The sequence below is a fragment of the Mesoplodon mirus genome, assembly GCF_964341445.2.
Source record: "Mesoplodon mirus genome assembly, chromosome: 3".
NCBI lineage: Eukaryota > Metazoa > Chordata > Mammalia > Artiodactyla > Ziphiidae > Mesoplodon > Mesoplodon mirus.
This window is the reverse complement of record NC_138978.1, coordinates 172,218,306-172,241,792: the sequence shown is the minus strand read 5'-3', so window position 1 is coordinate 172,241,792 and position 23,487 is coordinate 172,218,306. Positions and strand designations below refer to the sequence as shown.

At 36.1% G+C, this 23,487-nt stretch overlaps 1 protein-coding gene across 1 annotated transcript; it reads left to right on the top strand.

Moving 5' to 3' along the window:
- The first annotated feature begins 297 nt into the window (after positions 1-297).
- Positions 298-21,993, top strand: BLZF1 (basic leucine zipper nuclear factor 1). Its single transcript, XM_082613258.1, has 7 exons — positions 298-501; positions 1,592-1,667; positions 11,236-11,675; positions 13,046-13,245; positions 15,015-15,143; positions 17,036-17,255; positions 20,644-21,993. Exons 2-7 carry the CDS (start codon positions 1,637-1,639, stop codon positions 20,827-20,829), a joined length of 1,206 nt encoding a protein of 401 aa, XP_082469384.1. The 5' UTR covers positions 298-501; positions 1,592-1,636; the 3' UTR covers positions 20,830-21,993.
- The last annotated feature ends 1,494 nt before the right edge of the window (positions 21,994-23,487 follow it).

The following is a 23,487-nucleotide window of genomic DNA, read 5'->3' as shown; positions in this document are numbered from 1 at the left end:
GCCCGGCCCTTCGTCTCTATTGGCTAAAAGTACACTCAGTTCCGCCCACCCAATCGACAGACCCGCCCTTTCACTCCGTCGCCTGGGGCGACGGAACACCGCCTACCTCGTGCCAGCATCATCACTTCCGTTTGGCCGACAGATAACCCGGAAGTTCAAACTAATACGCGGCTAGGGTCCAAATAATCTACATTTTATTTTTTAATAAGGGTTCATCCAGTTTTCACTTACTCAAGTCTTACAGAAGATGTTCTGTGTTACTTGAGTTTAAACGCACCACAGAGTGTGTTTACCTTTTTCTTTTGGAAAAGCATCCCGGAAACGAAACCCTGAGTAATCGGAAGTGATTATTTGTGAACCGGAAGCTTGATGTCACCAAGGCCTGGGCAGATTGGCTTCAGAATGCAAGAGTAGTGTGTGGAGAAGTTAGCCCAGTCGAGATCTAGACGAAGAACCTGTAAAGTGAGGCCCCCTGCAATAGGAAGAGTAAGAGTCTGAGAGGTAAGTCCAAAAACGGGCTTGTGTAACTAAGAGGGCGTTTTGGAACGGGACGGAGGTCTGAGTTGAAGTTTGGTGTTCAGTCGCTTTGTAAGGAAAGGTTGCCTGTTGTTCCAGGAAGGCTTGTTCAGACAGGCACGGAACTTGGGATTCGACTTCTGGGGACCGCAGAGGTTGACAGGCTTGTCGCTTCCATCCTGCCGCCTTCATACCTGTTACCCACTCCAGACCCATCCTTCACCCCCTTCCCTTGGTGTTTGCCGGCCGACACTGGCTGTGCTCGTACATTTCGCTGCGCTCGTACATTTCGCTGCGCATCCTCCGAGGGCTCACTGCTCTTTCGAAGGGTCTTTGGAGACCTGTTTTCAGAACAATAGGAGGAGGGTTTGTGACTTTTGAGGAAGGTAATCGTGGGAGATGCTATGCCGAGTTATATCGAGTACCCGAGTGATCATTTTTGTGGTGAAACCAATTGTCATCCAGTGTCCAGTTCATCATACTCATAATCACTGCATTAGTATCACCTTCCTTCTCACGTTCTCCACTGAATCTTAGTCTATACTGTAAGGCCATGCATACATTTCTGAAAGCATATGCTATGCCATTTTGATTTTATTACCAAGAAGTGCAAATTAAGTTATGAATTTTTTGTCGCTTGTTAAACATCTGAACAGAAGCTCCTCTCTGATATATATAATGAACAAAATAGTGTCAATAATGTCTACTGAGAACATAATTTACTTTAATTACTTTTAAATTCCTGGTGTCATATCAGTGATACAAAAGCCCCTACAGTAACTATAGTACTCTTTCTGAGCTAAATTTAAGGACACACATCTGATAATTTAGAAGATACTGGTGGTAATTTAGAGTATACACTGAAACAGAAATTTGAAAATAAACCACCTCTAATTTTTTTGAGACATTTGGTAACCATAACAATATCACCTTGTGAAAAAGGGCTATAAGGGGCACCTCCTAAATGCAGCCTTATTAAATGCAGAAGGAGAATATCACAGTATATAAATTACGGGGACTTAGTGAATGTGTTTATATGGTATTGTTTTAATTCTTTCGTTTTATACATTTTTAGGTTTTTTAGTAGAAGTCTTGGGGTGCATTTTTATTGGTGAAAAAAATGACTACTCTTGAAAGTTTAGAAACCAAAGGTAAGTGTTCTTCTTTTGCTGATAATTGTTTTTAAAACATGAAATTTATGAAGATAGGACGAAGGACTGTTTGAGCCAGGTAACCAAACCCCATAGAGCCCTTGGGAATCATTTGTATTTCATATCTCTTCATGTTTGTTTTTTAATGCAGTGTTTACATTTCAGTAGTACAGATATACAGGTGAATAGTAACATCATTTGGTAGTATTTATTAGATGACTACTACTGTTAAACAGTAGTGTAAAAGCAAATTTTTATAGCTATGTTCTCTGTCCACTAGAAGATTAAGATTTAAATAAATAAGAATGTACATTTTAAAAGATTTGGGTAGATGAACAAACAACTAGCAGGTATAAAAGACCTTTTTCTTATTGCATTAGTTTGTTAGGGCTGCTGTAACAAAGTATCACAAACTGGTGGCTTAAACAACAGAAATTTATTGTCTCACAGTTTTAGAGTCTAGTAGTCCAAGATCAAGGTGTTGGCAGAGCCATGCTCCCTCTGCAGGCACTAGGGAAGGATCTGTTCGAGGCCTCTCTCCTGGTTTCTGGTGGTTTGTTGGCAATTTTTAGTATTCCTTGGCTTGTAGACACATCACAGTGATCTTTGCCTTTTTGTTCACATGGCATTCTCCCTGTGCATGTATGTCTCTGTGTCCAAATTTCTCCTTTTTATAAGGACATTAATCATATTGGATTAGGGTGCACACTACTCCAGTATGATCTCATCTTAACTAATTACATCTGCAATGACTTTATTTCCAAATTAGGTCACATTCTGAGGTATGGGTGGGACACAATTCAACTCCGAACATTTGCTAACTACAGTAGTTACTTCTTAGTCCTGCCTTGCTTGTCCTTTGTATAACATTTCATACTATTGATCATTCCCACTTTTTGAAATACTTTCTTTCCTTGATTTCCATGACTTTACTCTTATTTTCTGTCTACTCTGTGGCCCTTCACTGTCCAATGCAGTAGCCACATGTGGCTATTTGAGCTTAAATTAGTATTTTTTAAAATTAAAAATTCAGTTTCTCAGTCACATCAGCCACATTGAAGTGCTCAATAGCCACATGTGGCTGGTGGGTATTGTATTAGAAAGTGCAGATATAGAACATTTCTATAATTGTAGAAAGTTCTGTTGGACACCACTGCCCTAGTTATAGTTTCTTTTTAATTCTCTTCTTCTGGTTTATCTTTTAATGTGTTTCAGCCCTTCTTCTCTTCTACTCTCACAGCTTTAGTAATTATAAGGATGGCTTCCAAATCTATCTATAGCTCAGATCTCTTTCCTTGTGATTCAGACCCTTGTAGCTTACTGTCTACTGATTATCTTCACTTAGACACAGATAACAGTCTTAGCATGTCCCAAAGTGAGCTCCTCTTGATTCAGGTTATTCTTGGGTAGAGTGAGTTGTAGAGGTTGGAGCTGTCAGTGAGAGATGGGAAACTATTTTCTAGAAGCCAGTTTTGCAGCAAGCAGATCTCCAAAAGCAAACTCTTTAAAGGGGGTTTAAATGTGTTTAGACAGCAAAGATCATGCCAATAAATATTTAATTGAATTTAATTCAGCTGAGTGCAAGAGCATTTCAGGTCACCAGAGGCTTTTTATATTATTAGAATAAGCAAACCAGAAACTGAAATGAAAGTAATAAGCTGGGGATTAATGGGAAATAAGAGCAATTAAATCATAACTACTATGAAAGCAGTTAGCATGGTACTTGGCAAAAAATGAAAAACTAAATACGACATTATCATTAGTAATTAGAAGTTAGTTATTGCAAGGCCTCTGTGAAATTATTTATTTGTTGTTACTTGTTTGTAATGAGGATTAGAGTTATAAAGCACTTTCACATACATTATTTCATTTGATGTTAATTTTACAGTGAGGTAGATAATTCAGCTGTTAGTCCTAATCCTTCATTTAATATCATTTTAACTGTTAGTGAAGAACAGTTACTTGTATCACATGGCCTGAGAAAAGGTGCACGTATATGGTTGACATTTGTCAGTTGCCTGCATTTCCTATAACTGCCTCAGAAAAGAAGCAAGATTGGCTTATAGGGACAGAACTTCTCAGCAGACATTTGAGCAATACTGTCATCATGAGAGGGATGTGTCCTTGCTGCTAAGGCATTTTGAAAGGGAAACATGCAATAAATAGGAACAATTAGAAAATTATAATTTGAATCCAAAACTTTTGGGGGAAGCAAGGTTGAAATTAAAAGTAAAGGGATTAAAGTCAGACAGTTCAGTGAAAATAATCCAAATAGGAAGGTCTGAGATGTTCAAATATTTATAATTCCATAAAATAGTCTAACTTTCAACTCTTAAGTCTGTGGAACAATAGTTATTAGGTGAAAAAGGATTCCATGGACAGATAAATTAAAGAAATGCTGGATTAAGGGAGAGATTATACTACAGGACCCTTCAGAGCCTTTAATATACTAATGTACACTGTGCAGCTCCAAAGAGATATACATGGTATGCAGCACTGCCCACACTTATTTGACCGGGAAGCTCTTTTATTTGCGGGGCCTGTGACAAAAGGAACGTTTGGATTCCACGTCAGTAAACGTGGGCCTGACTCTTAAGTCCACTGCCTATAGCATATTTTTCTAATTTAGTGGTAAGTAAACTTCATTGGGTGATACTGGTGACATATAAAAGAATATTAATTTAAAATTACCAAGTGATGATCCCTAATTTAACTTTTATAACTGAATCTGCCTACGATCTGAAAAGTTTGTCAGATTATGAGTTAGCAATTAATGATTTCATGTAGAGGAAAAAAATTGAGCAGTTTTTAAATGAGTTAGTTATTGGATGTTAAAAGGAAATCTTCTAGGTGGTGTGTTAATGTTAACATTAATGAACTTCCATAAGCACTTACCTTTTCTGCACCAAGCACCATTTCATTAAGCTGATGATACCAAGATTAGGAGGCAGTCCCTGCCCTGAGGAGATCTCAACAGTTTAGTCTAGGAGAGAAACAAATTATTATTATTATTATTTTTTTTTTTTTTTTTTTTTTGCAGTATGCGGGCCTCTCACTGTTGTGGCCTCTCCCATTGCGGAGCACAGGCTCTGGACGCGTAGGCTCAGCGGCCATGGCTCACGGGCCTAGCCGCTCCGCAGCATGTGGGATCTTCCCAGACCGGGGCACGAACCCGCATCCCCTGCGTCGGCAGGCGGACTCTCAACCACTGCGCCACCAGTGAAGCCCGAGAAACAAATTATTTTGAAACACTCTTGTATTTGCATTATTCTGAAAGCAATGTAGGATGGGGGGGAGGGGTAAGGTTACGTGGTTTGCCCAAGGTCACACAATGTGTGGCAGTGGAGACTGAAGTTTTTGACTCAGAGCCTAGTCTAGTTTTATTACACCATCCTGCTGGCTCTGAGTATGTCTTCAGAGATTTACAGTCTTATCAAAAAAGGAGAAATGTTTGTTTCATTACAGACTATAAAATAATGTTCTTTTTGCCTCAGTATTCTAGAGCAAGGGTTGGCAAATTATGGCTCTTGGGCCTGCTGAGAGTATTTGCAGGCAGTCTGATAATAGGGAACACGAACTTTGAATCCCACTTAAGCCAGGTGTTATCCCAAGTAAAAAAGAACTCTATTCTTTTCATTATTAGACCTATATTACCCAAAAAAACTTCACTCAATTATTATAATTTGAATTTCATCTTTAAAATGTTGGTTTTTTCTCTTCATATATAAATGCCTATATATCAGTAGTATCCTTAATTTTGCCTCATGGTCCACAAAGCCTAAAATGTTATCTGACCCTTTATGGGAAAAGTTTGCCAACCCCTACTGAACAGTATTATTTGTTCTCTTGCTACATTTCACCAATTTGGGGGAAAGGCAGTGAGAATGAGCCATAAACCTTAGATATGTTTTAATTCTTTGATAAGTGATCACAGGTGTAAGTTAATGTTGATGAGTAATTGAAGAATTGTTTTGTTGGTTCCCTTCAAAGAATGGGAAGGGATTGATGTTTTGCTTTACTTAAACATTACTCATAATTACAGAGCTGGTACCATAGATCACTGTCATCCCACTTGACTGAAGGTAATTGCTCATGAATGTGCCCTGGATTGGGCCTAGTGCCTTTGTAATAAAGGTTTCTACGTGGGTCACAGAAAAAATAGGATTATGAAAGTAAGTTACTGGGCGAGAAAATGTAAAGCCCTGACTCCCCCTTGCCTCCTTGCCCGTGCACAGTAGCTAGAAGCACAGTTGTTACAAAGAGGGAGCTGCCATGTGAGATATGGTACAGCTTTGGGACTCACAAGTGCTTGAGTAAGTAGAACAGTTTAAATAAAGGAAGAGTAAATTGAGTTTGAACCAAATTGATTGAATTTCTTGATTGGAATTTTATGACAGTTTTGTCTGAAGAGAGATTTCTGTTCAATACCCATTGTTTCTTTGCCTTTTAAATTTAGCATTAACCATTTTGTGATTTGTTCTTGAATCTCCATTACCTAAAATTCCAACTCAAAAATGTTATGACTTGCCTAGAAATCATATTTAATCTTAACAGATGTCACACCTGCTTCTTATTTCTTCAGCTTCAGTGGGCCTGAATGGCATAGCTCTAGTGTGTCTTTTTGTTTTGTTTTTTTATTGTGAATCTGTAGTTAATTCATGACTCTACATTACTTCTTAAATGCCAGGATGTCTTAGTGACAAAATTAAATTTGCACAAGATAGAGTTAGACAAACTTGAAACCATATTTTAAAAGCATGGGAATAGGCCTTTATTTTTAAACCAGTTCAGTGGGAATTCTCCTTCTCCATGCTGATGTGCTACAGCATGAACTAAGTACCAAACCCTTTATTTCACTTTCGGAAGTATTCCTTTGTTCATCTTTTTGAAAGTAGAGTCAGTCCTAAAGCTCAAGGTATGTCTTAGTTAACATTTAATACAGAAATGACAAAATATTTTATTTTAATATAAAACATTTTGTTAAATAGAACACCTTAATGTCTTTCTACCTCCTGTGTAACATAACTCAGGATTCCCAGTACATTACTACATACTTAGGAAAAAGTCCCCAAAAATCTGATAAATGAAAAAATAGTCCTAAAGTCTGATGATATAACTTTGTAAAACTTTAGCATAAGAGAATAAAAGGCAAAATTATATTTTATGATATTAAGCTTTTTCTCCCCTTAATCAAGATCCAAAGTTATTAGATTTTTTTAAAGAATAATAATAAAAGCAATAGGAGGTAACATTTAATGAGTGCTTACTGTGCCATTCTAAACACTTTAGAATGTTTTCTTATTTACTTTTAAGTATTGCATTAGCTCATGGATATGGAGCATGCAAAAAATAAAACTAAATAAAGATATAAGAGATCTACTGATACGTCAGTAGGGTTATTTTGTGAGGCAGTTTGACAATGCAGATCTTCACCTGGCACATTAATTCTATTCTTGAGAATTTATTCAAAAGAAATAATTCAGAATTTGAAAAAAAAAAAACCCGTAGGCATAAAAATGTTCACTAAAGCATTTTTATAATAAAAAATTGGAAAGAGTCTAAACATCCAACAATAAAATAGTAATTAATTAAATAGTGCTATATTAACTTGAAGGAATAATGTAGTCATAAAATGAAAATATGAAGACTAGCAAAACAGAAAAATATATTAAGCTTATAAAGTTAATTATGAGTATAAGTATATAAAAATATTGAAGAAATTTGAAGTAATGAAAAGTTATTTTAGAATGATTAGAATATACATAATTTTTTCTTCTTAATATCTTTTAATAATGTAATGTTTTAAAAAAATAGTAATAGAAACCAGAAGATATGTGACTGTGTATGATGATAATCTGTTCTACTCTGTAGTTTCTGTATCTGTATAACTAAGTTTGGAAGAAGAAGAAAAATAAGCTTATTAAAATGTAGAAACCTGGGAGGGATGGATTGCGAGTTTGGGATTAGCAGATGCAGACTATTATATATCAAATGGATAAACAACAAGGACCTACTGTATAGCACAGGGAACTATATTCAATATCCTGTAATAAACCATAATGGAAAAATATATGAAAAAGAATATATACATACTTATAACTGAATCACTTTGCTGTACACGAGAAATTAGCGCAACATTGTAAATGTATATTCAAATCATATGAATATATGATTTGGCTAGATAGTAATGAATTCACCAAAGACTGACCAATAGTCCATGATTGTTCAGTTAACATTTTTGTAGAAATCAAATTTCTGTAGAAATATTTTTCTACCACTTATTGCATACTTATTATATATTACCCAGTAACACATGTTATCTTTTTACATGTATGTCCTGTCTCCTCAAGTTTAGATAGTAAGTTTCTTAAGCATAGAGGTCCCCACTACCTCATACAATGTCTGGCCAATATCAGGCACCAAGCAGCATGTTTGTTGCCTGTAAAACTCAAAAGTTCATCATCAGCATTGTTATATGTGCTTATCCTTTTCCCCTCCCCTTGCTTCCATTTATTTATTGTTCACCAGATAGAGAGTTCTGGGTACAAGGCACTTTACTAAGAATATAGTGGTAAACGAGTGACACATAGTCCCACCCTCATGGAACGTATATCCTAGTGGAAGGCATAAATAGTATATCACTAATTACACTGAAAAAAATGTTTACCATTTTGATAAATGGTAAACAGAGGAAGGCAGGGTCTTTGCTCTAGGGGCATGTAAACAAAGAACTTAGCCTAATCATGGAAGCGAAAGGCTTCCCTTTGGAAAGGTTGAACTGAGATTTGAAGCATGAGTAGGGGAGAAGAAGTTAGGAAGAAGATTCCAAGAATATTCCAAGAAGAAATGTCTGCAGAGGAAGAGGAAGGCATTTGCTCCTATTGAGACACTAAAAGAAAGCAAGTAACACTGGAACTTAGGATCTGAGGGAGTGAATGGCATAAATTGAGACCCAGGAGATAGGCAGGGGGCCAGATCACCAAGGGCCGTATAGGCCATGGTAAGGATCTTGGTCTTTATTCTGAGAGGGATAGGAAGCCATTCAGGGGTTTGATGCAGATCAGATCTGCATTCTTTTAAGTTCACTATAACTGTTATATAAATTCTGTGGGCTTTTGCAACCTGACAAACAGGGCTCTTAGCAGAGGCAGTAAGTTCGAGGTTGGTGAGGCAATAGCTCTGTTTGTGGAAGGCCTCCCAGACCAATTAACAGCTTAGCTCTGGAGTCATATTCAGACTCAAATCCCAGTTTGACACTGATGATTTGGACAAACTATTTAACCTTTCACAGCCTCTGTTTCTATCTACAAAATGGGTACTATTGTGCTTACCCCATGAAACTTGTAAAAATTAAATGATATTGATGCATCTGAAGGACTTAGAACTATGTCCTTGGCACATAGTAAATTGAATAAAAGCTAATTATCGTTACCATTCCTAGGTTTGGGCCTCCATTTTCTCAGATGTATGCTGGACTCGTAAAATGGCAAGGAATCTAACTTGTAGCTCATAGGGATGTTACTGAATATACTAATTCAAGAACTCCGTGTAGGTTAGGTATCATCTCAGCCATCTCCTCAAGGTTGCAACATTTCCCATTCTAGCAGATCCTCCATTCTTTCTAAGCTCTAAACCACTTATTTTCTTGAATCAATTAGTGAAATTAGCCCTTTCTTGGAGAAAGATGACTCAATGAAACTTCTTACACTACTTTATTTGAGGTAAGGTAAAATAGGAGAAAAGAAACAAAATTTTTGTTACTTGACTGGAGCATTGGTAGTATAGTGGTGAGCATAGCTGCCTTCCAAAGGTTATCTAAACTAAGGATGGCTAGGCAGGTTTGTCTTATATGAGGGGAGTTTTTTTTTTTTTGGCTGCATTGGGTCTTCATTGCTGCGCGCGGGCTTACTCTAGTTGTGGTGTGCAGGCTTCTCATTGCGGTGGCTTCTCTTGTTGCGGTGCACGGGCTCTAGGCATGTGGGCTTCAGTAGTTGTGGCATGTGGGCTCAGTAGTTGTGGCTCACGGGCTTAGTTACTCCGCAGCATGTGGGATCTTCCCGGACCTGGGCTCGAACCCGTATCCCCTGCATTGGCAGGCAGATTCTTAACCACTGCGCCACCAGGGAAGTCCCAGATGGGAGATTATTTTAATTGAGCAAATTAGTAAATGTGTGCAGCAATGTATTAAGTGTTACAGAGGAAAGGAATGGGAGCTACCATTTATTGAGTGTCTGCAATTCTGTGCCAGACACTTTTGACACTTGAAGGGGCAGTGTGTGCAGTGGTTAAGGCCTCAGTCTTTGGGACCAGGCTGCCCAGAATTGCATTCTGCATCTTCTACTTGCTAACTGTGTGGTATGACTTTGGGCAAGCTCTTGAACCTCTTTGTGCCTTATTTTCTTCATCTATAAAATAGAGCTAATTATATTTACCTCAAAGGGTTACTGTAAGGATAAATGAGTTATGTGTAAAGTATTTAGAATAGTGTTTGGCACATGGTAAATCTTTTATAAGTGTTGTTTATTTGTTACTTAACCATTTTCTCATTTAAGACATAAGGTAACCCTAGATGTATTGTTAAATTCATTTCATGGAGGCTAAAACTGAAGCTCAGATAATTGCAGGATTTTGTCCAGGATTGTACAGGTAGCAGTGGTGGAAATGGGACTCAAAACCAGATCTGGCTGATCCCAGAGTTCATGTCATTTCTATAATACCATGCTCCTTCCACTTGTTTAGGGCATGATGCCTGGCCAGAGTGTGCTTATCAGACTTATTGGGAAAGTGAGATTTAGCATATAACAAAACCCATAAATGATAATTATGGTTCATGATTAAGATTCAAACTGAATGTTTGAGATAGTAAGTAGCATAGGCATTCAGAGAGTAGACTAGAACAGTTGGGAAAATTTAATGCAGAGTAGAGTTTAAGCTGACTTCTTAAAGGGATAAGTGAGAATCACAGTAAGTGTCAAAAGAAGCCATTTAAGAGAATAAGAAATAGCAGAAACAAAGGCCTAGGAGAGAGAGTCTGGTTGGATAACTTGTGAAGCATTCTTTGCTAAGAGTTCACAAAAACAGGTCAATCTATTTTGAGGTAGACACTTTCAAATACGTATATACATAGCTTATATTTATTTTTATATTTAACTAATATTATTGAATGTCTACAACGTGCCAGGCATTTGATCTTATTACATTCTTTCATACCACAACCCTGTAGCATAGTTGTTACTATCTCCATTTTGCAGATTAGGAACTAGAGATTCATGGAGGGTTACATTATTTACTTACAATTATACTAGGAAGTAGAAGTTGAAGCCAAATACCTTGATTCCAAATCTCTTGCAGTTTCTACCAAGAGAGAAACCATTTACTTAAGGAAAGTTTGAACCTGTAAGACGTTGTTCATCTTTTGTTGACACATGATTGTTTTGAAAATTTTTACTCTAAATTTTTTCCCTTTTTTTCAGTACCAGGAATTCTGAATGTAGGGTAAAGCATGTCTTAGCATTTTCCTGGCATTTCTTTTCAGTAAGTGGTTTATGTTTTGTTTTCCCTTCTATAGTCATCCTTACTTCATCCCCAATTCGAGGAGCGGGAGATGGAATGGAAACCGAGGAACCACCTAAATCTATTGAAGTTACTCCTGGAATCCAACCTATAAAGCATCACATCCTTCCAAGTCCACGAAAGAAAGCAGTTCCATCAGAGAGCCCAGGCGTTCTTCAGCTGGGGAAGATTCTCGCTGAAAAAGCAGTGGAAGTCGAAGCTGTAAGAATATTAGTTCCCAAAGCCGCTATAACCCATGATATCCCCAACAAAAATGCAAAGGTTAAGTCTGTGGGACATCATAAAGGAGAATTACTTGGCCAGCCAGAGGGAGTTGAAGAACCCAGAAAGGAACTATCTGAGGTAAAGAATATATTGGAAAAGCTCAAGAACTCTGAAAGGAGGTTACTACAGGACAAAGAAGGTCTTTCAAACCAGCTCAGAGTACAGTCAGAGGTAAGAACAGCCTTAATAGGTTTAATGAGTACCTCTCTTTATACCTGGGCCTTCTGAGCCTGCATGTTAGAAAACAATACTTCCTCTTGCAGTGTCATTATAACTTGTCATTTATCTAAAAAACTTCCTCTTAACTTTTTCATTCTCTTTAGTGCCTCTAATAGAACTAGTTTATGTTGGGAATTTATCTTCTAAACATGGTTGAAGTATGAGGTACTTTGGACAATGTGAGGTACTTTGGACAAGACCACCTATAAGTTGTAAAGGAGGTTACAGTTATGAACTTGCAGAACGGAGACTAAGTAAGACTAGTTAATAATCCTTGCTTTAAGAATCCATAAATTCCAAGTATTTTTTCTATGTATAGATAATACTTAGAATAAAGAAAATGGTGGTATAAGTATCAGTATCTTCATTATAAATGGAAAATTATCTATAGTGTTTGATTCACTTTCTTTAATCTTTACATCTTAGTAATTGCCTTACCAGCCCCACTTTGCCTCTCTGTTAGATTATACATCTTTTTGCTAGATGTTAGTCTTTGTGACACCATTGTTAGTGGTTGTCATCCAAATATGTTTCTAATATATTTAATAACATATTTTAATATATTTTTAAATAACTGATTTCAAATTACAAAACTAGTCCATATTTATTTGTAAACATTTCAGAAAATACAGAAAAAATAATGAAAATAGTGCTACCTATATTATACCATCTGGCTATAAATGCATAATTATACATACTGAGTATATTTTTGCCTTGTAACTCACTTTTTTTTAGTTGTTTTTTAGTTGTTAATACAGGATATTCTACTAAAATATCATTATTAATAGCAACAGTGTTCTTCAATGACTGCACCATATACCAATACCTTTTATTGGACATTTATGTTTTAATTTTTTGCATTTTTGATAACAATGTGAAGAACATGCTTATAGACATGTGAATTGCTTTCTTTGCTTAAATTCTTAAAAATAAAAATCCTAAGGCACAAAGAAATCAATTTTTAAATGTTGGAAAAGATTTATAAAGCACTCTGTCATATCTTTTAGCAAAATGTATTGGTTCAGTTTTCTAATTTTTTGCCTTTAAGTGTTGACTGGAGGCAGTTTGTAATTTTTATGATAATGATTTGTACTCTTATAATAAGAGGCTCAGATTATAACCACATGGACTATAGATTAATAGAGATGTAGACATGGTTGTATACATTATGAAACTTAAATATTTAATATCACTTTTTGATACACACTTTTAGTAATGGAGGTCCAAACTACATGAAACACAGTTTCTCTTTTGTTCATTTTGCTACATTAAAGTCACTGGCATCACTTTGAGCTTGTTGTATTGGTCATGATTTCCTCCAGGTCAATCGTGAGTTAAAAAAGCTGCTGGTGGCTTCTGTTGGGGATGATCTTCAATATCACTTTGAACGTCTAGCCCGTGAGAAAAATCAGCTTATTTTAGAAAACGAAGCCCTAGGTCGAAACATAGCTCAGCTTTCCGAACAGTTAGAACGGATGTCGATACAGTGTGATGTGTGGCGAAGTAAATTCCTTGCAAGCAGGTATTTTATATTTTAAATAGTATTTCATTTCCTAGCTTTTGCTCTATCAGATTTTTGACCCCTAATGCAAGAAAATAGATTGTAGTGTGAAAATTTCTGATTCAAATTGTCAGAGTACCACATATATTATTTAAGATGTGGACTCTCCCTCCTCTGGATGGTCATACAGTCTCCATAAATGGAAGAGTGTTATCAAAAAGCACCTCCCTCATTCCAGAATTCTGAGTTACTCTTCTGTAGTAGAAATCACTCCTACTACAATGTTTAAGATCAAAACAAAACTGTAAACTCAGGCAATTAATAAATGTGTAAATTTTTTAAGACTATTTTTCCCCACCTTCTATCTGGAGAACTCAAATATCATTGCCACTCCATACATCATATTTTGTCTCTCGTGCTCTGTTCTCATAGCTCATTTTACTACATAATAGAGCTTCCCAACCTTTTTCTCACCATGCACAAACAGAAAATGATAACATCTGTATGACATACTGTATAGCATAATGGATGAGGCTACTCTCCAGTAGAGGTGAGAACCCCAGGCCCATGGACACACTGGTAGTTGGGAAGCTGTCTTATATATTATGATTGTCTATTTATCCCCTCCTTCCAACTTTGAGTTACTGGAGAACAGGATCTGGGTGTTATCCATCTAACACACATCTGTTTCTAATTGTACTAATATAGGATCTATTTGGAGAAATGAATTTACTGTTTATTGACTTAGAATGAATATTAATTAATTCTCATTGAACAGCTTAAGAAGCAAATCATGCATATATTTTACAGATTACTGTAATAACTTTGTTTTAACATTCTGATCAATGCTGATAGTAACACTCTAAGGGCAATAATAATAAACCAAACTTTATTGATATTTTAGTTGATTTAATCTTTTAATGTCAGAATTGTTTTCATTTTAAGGAATTCAATGGTTACTATGGTCTGAGACTTTAGTTTTAAGATTTTCAGCTGAATAAAAATACTTTAAAATTTTGCTTCAGTTCCATCAATAGAGAATTGGTTAAATACATTTTGGTACATCCAATCAAAAGAAAACATGAAGCTGTTTTTTTTTTAAAAAAGGGAATGAGTTAGCTCTATGTGTGCTAATATGAAAAAAAATCACCAAGATAAATTATTAGGTGAAAAAAAAGCAAACTATAGAAAAGTTTGTATTAAATAATCCCTTTTTTGTAAATAATATGAATATAGTTATTTTTACACATAATTTTATGTTGATATACACATAAATTATTTTTTTCTAGAAAAATGTATTGGTTACTTTATTGATTACTGATTATAAAAGGATGGGGATGCTGGACAGGAAGGACTTAGTTTTGCTTTTTTATAAATCTTTCTATATTTAATATTTTTCTAAGGACAAAGAAGCAATTGATGGCAGAAAAATAACTCATTTTTTTCTCTTAAATTTTCCGTATTTAAAAAACATTTAAATAATATTATTTTTTTCCAAAACTTGATTAATCTAGAGTAAGACTGAAGTACATTCCAAAGTCACTATATAGAAAAGTTAAAAAACTGTTTCCTTTGTCATTTTGTAAACAGATATTTTAATTGAGTCCCTTTAATAAGTTCTAAGCTCATAAAGATTTTAAATGTTTTTTAGTGAAGATTTAAAAACTGAGAAGTAATTTGACAACATTAAATCTTTTTTGTAAGTTTTTACAAATGACAGTCACAAAGGTAGTATATTAACTTCTTAACACTGTCAGAGAATTTATATGTAAGATTTTGATCTTTTCCAGGGTTATGGCAGATGAGTTAACCAACTCCAGAGCGGTTTTACAGCGTCAAAACCGTGATGCACAGAGTGCTATACAAGATCTCCTGAGTGAACGGGAACAGTTTCGTCAGGAAATGATAGCTACGCAGAAGTATGGCACTTGTTTACATTCTGAACTCTTCTCCTTTCTCCTGCAGGTTTTGTTATTGAGATAGTTCTTTAGTATTTCTACATTTAATAACTTATTGAGCGTATACATTTTAAAACAGATGCCCAGGGGAGGGAGAAAGACTGAAAAAACAGAAGACATGCTTCTTTTATTCTTAATTGGGGAGAGAATTAGTTATATCTATAATAGAAGAAATCTCTGGATTTAAAAGTAGTTTTTGGTTACAGTTATAGCAGTTTTGTATGGTTTTTGGTAGAAGCCAAAAAGCATACTGGTCTTTCCTTTGGAAGGAGATTTTTTTTTTTTTTTTTTGCGGTACGCGGGCCTCTCCCAGCTGTGGCCTCTCCCGTTGAGGAGCACAGGCTCCAGACACACAGGCTCAGCGGCCATGGCTCACGGGCCCAGCCGCTCCACGGCATGTGGGATCCTCCCAGACCAGGGCACGATCCTGTGTCCCCTGCATCGGCAGGCGGACTCTCAACCACTGCGCCACCAGGGAAGCCTGGAAGGAGATCTTTTTGAGAACTGTTCTACAGTATTAGAGCTTACTTTCATGTCTATATGCACCAGAACTGTCAAAATTGATAGTCTTCCTTAAATGTACTTTATACTTTTATGTAGTTGATTTCTTACAAGTCAAATAAGTAAAGGTCAAGAGAAAATCATAGGGGAAATTAGAAGAATGAAAACACAATATATCAAAATATCAGATTCTGTGGGAGACAACTAAAGCAGTGTTTAGAGGGAAATTTATAATTTTAAATGCTTATTGTAGAAAAGAAAAAAGGTCTCGTCAATAATCTAAGCTTCCTTCTTAAGAAACACAAAGAGCAAATTAAGCAGAAGGAAGAAAAGGATGAGAGCAGAAATAAATGAAATAGAAAGCCAAACACTGGTTCTTTGAAAAGATAAGTTTACAAAACCTCTAGGCAGTATAATCAGGAAAAAAATAGATACACATGACTAGTATCAGGGATGAGAAGGAGAGGGGTATACTACAGTTTCTGCAGACATAGGAAAGACAGTAAGGGGATGTTATGAACAACACTATGCTAATCAATTCAACAACTTAAATGGACGATCCCTTTAAAAGACCCAAACCACCAGAGTACTCAAGAACAGATAACCTGAATAGCCCTAACCTATTAAAGCAATTTACTTTGTAGTCAAAAACCTTCTAGTAAAGGAAACCCCAGGCCTATATGGATCCATTGGTGAATACTAACAAACATCTAAGGAGGAAATAAAACCAAATTTACACAAACTTTTCTAGAAAATAGAGAAGGGAACAATTTCCAACTCATTTTATGAGGCCAGCATCATCTTGACACCAAAACCAGACAGAGGCACTACAAGAAAACTACAGGCCAGTATCTCTAATGAATACAGATGCAAAAATCCTTAACAGAATTTTAGTGATTCAAATCCAACAGTATATAAAAATGTTTATAGATTGTGGCCAAGTAGGTTTTATCCCAAGCATTATAAATTAGTTTATCATTTAGAAATCAACCAATATAACTCACACAAAAAATTATCATACACATATACCATATGAATATCTCAATAAATGCACAAATCAAATCAGTAGTTCTATAATACTGTATGAGTATGCTATTATATTTTACCTGTACTAAAATACGAGAACTAAAAAATGTACTGTTTGTTGAATGATTTCCAGATAACCATAAAATCAATAAGTGCTTTCTGTAATCTGACTTATTTTACCAGACTTCCTGATTTATTGATCTCTGAGAGAAAGAGGAAAGAGATACTATATGATTTCAGAAATATGTTTCTCATTTATTCATCATTCTTGATTTTTATATTTTATCCTCTTATTAATATTCAGTGCTCATGTGTGTTCTTTGCAGGTTGTTGGAGGAGCTCTTGGTTTCCTTGCAGTGGGGAAGAGAGCAAACTTACTACCCTAATGCGCAACCTCACAGCACAGCAGAACTAGCGTTAACAAATCACAAGTTGGCAAAAGCAGTAAATTCTCATCTTCTGGGAGATGTTGGCACTAATGGTCAAAAAAAGTTTCCATCAACAGTTGAATTCTGCAGCACACCAGCAGAAAAAATGGCTGAAACGGTAAAATACTTCTCTTTTGTGATCTGTGGAACCTCTAAGACTGTCCTCTTATTGAAAGTTGACATGTTGTAATGGAAAGTGCTTGGCATTGGGAGTTAGGAAATATGGGATCAAAATTTGATTCTCATACTAATGAGCTAGTGATCTTGTAGAAAATTATTTCCTCCTCTGAGCTTTAATTTTCTCAAACACTCTATTCTTGAGGAGAAAAAAATGTAGTTGTTTTTAAAGATGACCTATTTGGGGCTTCCCTGGTGGCGCAGTGGTTGGGAGTCCGCCTGCCGATGCAGGGAACATGGGTCTGTGCCCCAGTCCGGGAGGATCCCACGTGCCGCAGAGCGGCTGGGCCCGTGAGCCATGGCCGCTGAGCCTGTGCATCCGGAGCCTGTGCTCCACAACAGGAGAGGCCACAACAGTGAGAGGCCCACGTACCGCAAAAAAAAAAAAAAAAAAAAAAGATGACCTGTTTTTTAGCTACTGAATCATTGATAATCCTTTTCTTGAGCTCATTTTGATATGAAAACCACTGTGTAGAACTTTTAATTTAGTAATCAAGAGTAGATAATTGATTACTTCTGGTCTAAGATGTTATTTGGTTTTTCCCCATATAGATGGGAATGTGCCAGACTCCACAGAATCAATTAGTGTAGACCTGGTACCTTCAGTCCTGCGTGAATTGAGGGCTCATGCAGGTGACCTGTCAAATACTGTGGTCTCACAGTTCTACAACCATCCAGGTTCATCCTCATTACACTTCAGTATCTGACTCCCATGTCCCCATCATAGGCCTTGTCATTACCAGAACTTTTCCACTTTTAAAATCTTCAACATCTCTCCATGAACTGTGATCTCAACAGTTTTGAGGATTCCATAAAATAATACATATAAAGCCTGTAGCAGTTTCCAATATAGGTACAGTAATTTCTCAATAAATCGTAGCTATCATTTTTATTATTATATCCTTCATCCCTCTAATCCTGTTGCCTTTACAAGTCCTATCAGTTCCTTCTAATTTATCCCCTCTCCCAAGTTCAAACACCTGATCTCCAGGCTAGACTTTAGCAATAGCCTCCTCACCAATATCCCCCACCTTGCTTTTGACCTGCCTCCACGCCATCCTCTACTGTCAGTGAGTTATTTCAAAAATGCCAATCCCATCATTCTTGGTACTGCTGTTCAGAGGGCTCCCAGTCTCCCTCATTACTGAATCTGAATTATTTCATATTGTAGAGAAGGCCTTTCATTAATCATTATTCCAGGTCCCCTTCTCTAGGATCATTTTCCAGGTGTGTCCACCCTCTGCACTTCACATCCCAGCAGTGTTATCCACTTTCATTCCACAGAGAGGCCACTGTATCTCATGCCTCTGTACATACTTTCCCTCTGCCTACACTGCCCTCCCAACATCTCTCTTCTTGCCCAACCACTATATTGCCTTTAAGAATCAGCCTTCCCTGAATCCCACAGGCAAACCTAGATGTTCCTTCTTCCAGGCTTCCATTTTGTACATATATATATATATCTAGTATAGCTCTTTATCATGTTAAATTGCAATTGTTTGATTCTCCATCTCTCTCCCAAACTGTAAGTTCCTTAAGGAGCTTATGTCTTACATTTCCTCAAGGTCTGGCATAATCCTTTGTACAACAGTAGGTGTTCAGCTATTTACTGAATCAGTCCCTGAAACTAAACTCATCAGCTTTATCCAAAATCGTTTCTCTTTTTCTATTCTTTTTGTTGGGAAATGGTGTTGCTGCCTACCTGGTTGCTGCCAGTAGCATTTGGTATAATTTACTCCTGATATCTTGAAACACTCTCTTCCCTTGGCTTACATAACCCTACACCCTCCTATTTCACTATACAATGGTGGGTAGCCTCAAGGCTTGGTTTACATCCCCTTCTCCCAATCCTTTATCCACCTTATCTCATTGAACAAAACTGACAGTCCTACTTCCTTAGTGTCCCTTGGACCTTTTAGCCACATTGCTTCAAGGTCAGCATTTCTTAGCTAGATTACTGCTGTAAACTCCCTTTCTCTGTTCTTCCCATGTCTGCTTTAGTGCCCACTCCTTCCCTTATCCACCCGCTGTGTATAGAGTGATCTCTCTGAAAGGCAGCCTGCTTAAAATCCTTCCCTATCACTTTCAGGCTAAAATCTAGAAACCTTCTATCTATACTGGTATCTTGGTCTCCTTTAATTGTATTCCTTTGGCATTTTGTTTCTCTCTCTAAAGGCACATATTGTAATAACATATATAGAGAGTTGGGGTACTGTTATAATTTTCCCTTCTAAATTTATAAGCAGCTTTAAGATAAGCCCTTTATCTCTGTTTGTCCAGTAGCAGCTAACAAAGTTCCATAAAAAATAGAAGGATATCAAAAACTAAATTGAAAAAGCAGTAATCCAGTAGAAAAACAGAGGTACTGAAATAGAATGGTAGCTCTTAAATGATGCCAGGACATTTTTAAATTAGCTATAGCTCTTTGGGTACACTGGTAACTTAGAAGGAAAAAAACCTGCTGGACAATATGAGAGCTAGGGAAACAGACATCTCAAGCCATTTCTGAAAGCTGTTTTGAATAAGCCTTACATAGAAGGAGAGAAAGCTCTTTCCCCCACTGCTTTTTCCAATTCCTTTCCAATTCCAGTACCTGCCTCCTTTGCCCAATAACCCATGTTCATCATATGATGATGGTTGAAAGAATATGAAAATGAGAAACAGGAGCTATGAGCCAGCCATGTTATCCTTGCCCTTAATTGGAGAATTTTTTTCAACCCAAGAGTTCCTCCTGTTGTGGGTCTCAGTAAAGGAAACAGAATAGGAAAAATCAGAGCAGAAGAATTAAGAGAGTATGGTGTCCATGAATCCAAGAAACAAAAGCATGATCGTTAGCATAAAATATTGCATGTAAATTAGAAAAAGAGAAATGAAAACCATTGATTTTACAAGTACATGATCAAAAACTTTGAAATAACATTTCAGTAGAAAAATGAAGGCAGAATCCCAATTCCAGGCAGTTCAGTGAAGGACTGAGGGAGAAAGGTAGTGCATACTTTTTGGTTAAAGATAAAAATCACTTACAGTAAAATTGATATAACCTAATTTTCTTTTATGTTTTCATATATTTTATCAATATGCATAAGAGTAATTTCATTATTTTTTAAAATAGGTAACCTAGGTAATATAATAACTTGACATCATTGTCAAATTTAGAGCTTTTTGAGAAAAGGCATAAGTTCTCTAATCAAATTCATCATTCAGATGTTATTTTTTATGGCAGTTTCATACTAATGAAATAGCAGTTATTGGTAGTTATATATTAATAAAACCAAGGGCTTTTACAGTCCTTACTGCATTCATCTGACATCACCTCTTATTTTCCGTAGGTTCTACGCATTTTGGATCCAGTAACCTGTACAGAGAGCTCACCTGGAAATCCATTTTCTGAGTCTTCACCAACCACCTTACTTGCTACAAAGAAAAATATTGGACGATTTCATCCCTATACAAGATATGAAAATATAACTTTCAGTTGCTGCAATCACTGCCAGGGAGAACTTATTGCCCTTTAACAGTCAATATGTTGGAGGCACACTATAGAGTCATTATTATTTGGCAGCTGGGGTTCTTTTAATGCTAGAAGTATTATCACTTTCTATTTAAATAATATATATCCCCGAAGATGTTTCATGTACTGGACTCCAGATTACCCTTTCTTAATAAATATCTCAGGGTAAGAAAAAAATGAAACTGTGTAGATATATTTAAAATAGACAATACAGGCATTACAGGATGGTTTTCCTAAAGGACTAAAAGAAAAAGATTCTGTACCTTTCTTTTAGGCTCTAATTTATTAATCTTGCTATATATTTTACATAAGCAAATTAATTTCTGTACTCTAAAGCAAGGATTGGCAGACTACAGCCTTGGGTCATATGCAGCCATACCCGTTCATTTACTGTTGTCTGTGGTTGGTTTCATGTGCTACAACAGCAGAATTGAGTAGCTACAACAGGGTTTGTATGACTAGCAAAGCCTAAAATATTTACTATCTGGTCCTTTACAGAAAAGGTTTTCTGACCCCCACTCTAAAGTAAAAGTAGCTGGCAGGGGTTGGGGAGGGAGTGGGATAGGAGTCCTTTCCCTTTTTGGTGATTTTTAGGGGCTACAAAAGAGTCTTACGGAAATACTGTGGGTGAAGGGACTACTTTAAAAATAAATGCTATATGTTAGGAAACTTTTAAATATTTTACAGCCACATTAACAAATGCTTGAGCAAAACATGTTCTCATTTTGGTTTTGTGCAGGGGATTCCATATTTTGAATGGATGCAACTTGATATATAGAAGGAACATTCTAACTATTGAGCTTATTTTGGCAATTGCAGCACAACAGGAGTATCCAATTTGATACTTACGAAATATGGCAGAGAAAGTAGGATCTTTCTAGAACGTTGTTCAAACTCAAAAATGCAATTCATCAATTTTTATGTCATATATATTATTATTTACTTATGACTGGCTATCGTCAAACATCCTTTTATATACCTTTAAAAATGTCCACAAAATGTTTATACCAAATTACCCTAACTGGTTGCAGAAGTGCCTATCAGTAAAGAAATCCTCAAAAGACAAATCTGATCAAATAACAATATGTTTTAATGTAAACTTAATGGTTTTGTTTTGTTTTGTTTTGGTCTGATTCATCTGAGTTATAGTTTCAAGTGGCAATAAATTTCTCTACATTCTTTAGTGTGAATATTTATTTATTTTCCCCCCAGAATGATGTGCTTCAATTCAAGTCTTCATCTAGCTTATACTATTTACAACTGATTCTTCAGCCTTTCCTTTAGGTTTACTTAGTATAAAACATAGAAGAAAACATAGAGGAAAAGCTCCATGACAGTGGATTTGGCAATGATTTCTTGACTATGACACCAGAAGTACAGGCAACAAAAGAAAAAAATAGATAAACCTCATCAAAATTAAAACCGTCTGCACAGCATAAGAAATAATCAACAGAATGAAAAGGCATCCTACAAAATGGAGAAAAATATTTGCAAATCATGTATCTATTAAGGGTCTAGTGTCCAGAATAAATAAAGGGCTATGACTCAACAACCAAAAATCAATCCAGTTAAAAAATGGGCAAAGGAATAGACATTTCTCCAAAAAAAGATATACGAATGGCCAATAAGCACATCAAAAGATGCTCAACATCACTAATCATTAGGGAAATGCAAACTGATATCACTTCATATCCATTAGGATGGCTATTACCAATAAAGCAAAATAACAAGTGTTGGCAAAGATGTGGAGAAACTGGAACCCTTGCGCATTGCTGGTGGGAATGTAAAATGGTGCAGCCATTATTGAGGACAGTATGGAAGTTCCTCAAACAATTAAACACACAATTGCCACATGATCCAACAATTACACCTCTAGGTAGATACCCAAAAGAATTGAAAGCAGGGACTCAAAAGGATATTTGTATACCAATGTTCATAGCAGCATTATTCACAATAGCCAAAAAGTAGTAATTCACATGTCCTTTGATGGATGAATAGATAAAATGCGGTATATACATGCAATGGAATATTATTCAGCCTTAAGAAGGAGTAAATTCTGATATGCTACAGCACAGATGAATCTTTAAGACACTACGCTAGATAAATCAAACACAAAAGGGCAAATAGTATATGATTCCACTTATTCGACATACCTGAAGTAATCAAATTCCGAGACAGAAAGTGGAATAGTTACCCAGGGTTAAGGGAAAGCAGAATGGAGAGTTTTGTTTATTAGGTACAGAGGTTCAGTTTGGGCTGTTGAAAATTTATGGAGATGGATAGTGGTGATGGTTGCACAACATATGAATGTACTTAATGACACTGAATTTTACATTTAAAAAAATGGTCAAAATCATAAATCAGGTAATATATATTTTACCACAATTAAAAAAAACTTTAAAAAATTATATACATACACTCTTGTAACCACAAACTAGTGGCACACCTCTCCAACTGTTGGTCTAAGAGTGTCAATAATAAAGATAACAGTTAACTGAGCTAAACAAACAAAAAAAAAGTTCATATGTCAACAACCTAACATTACACCTTAAGGAACTAGAAAAAGAAGAGCAAACAACCCAAAACTAGCAGAAGGAAGACAATTGAAGTTAGAGTGGAGATAAAATAGAAAAACAGAGAATCAAGGAAATCAAAAGCTGGT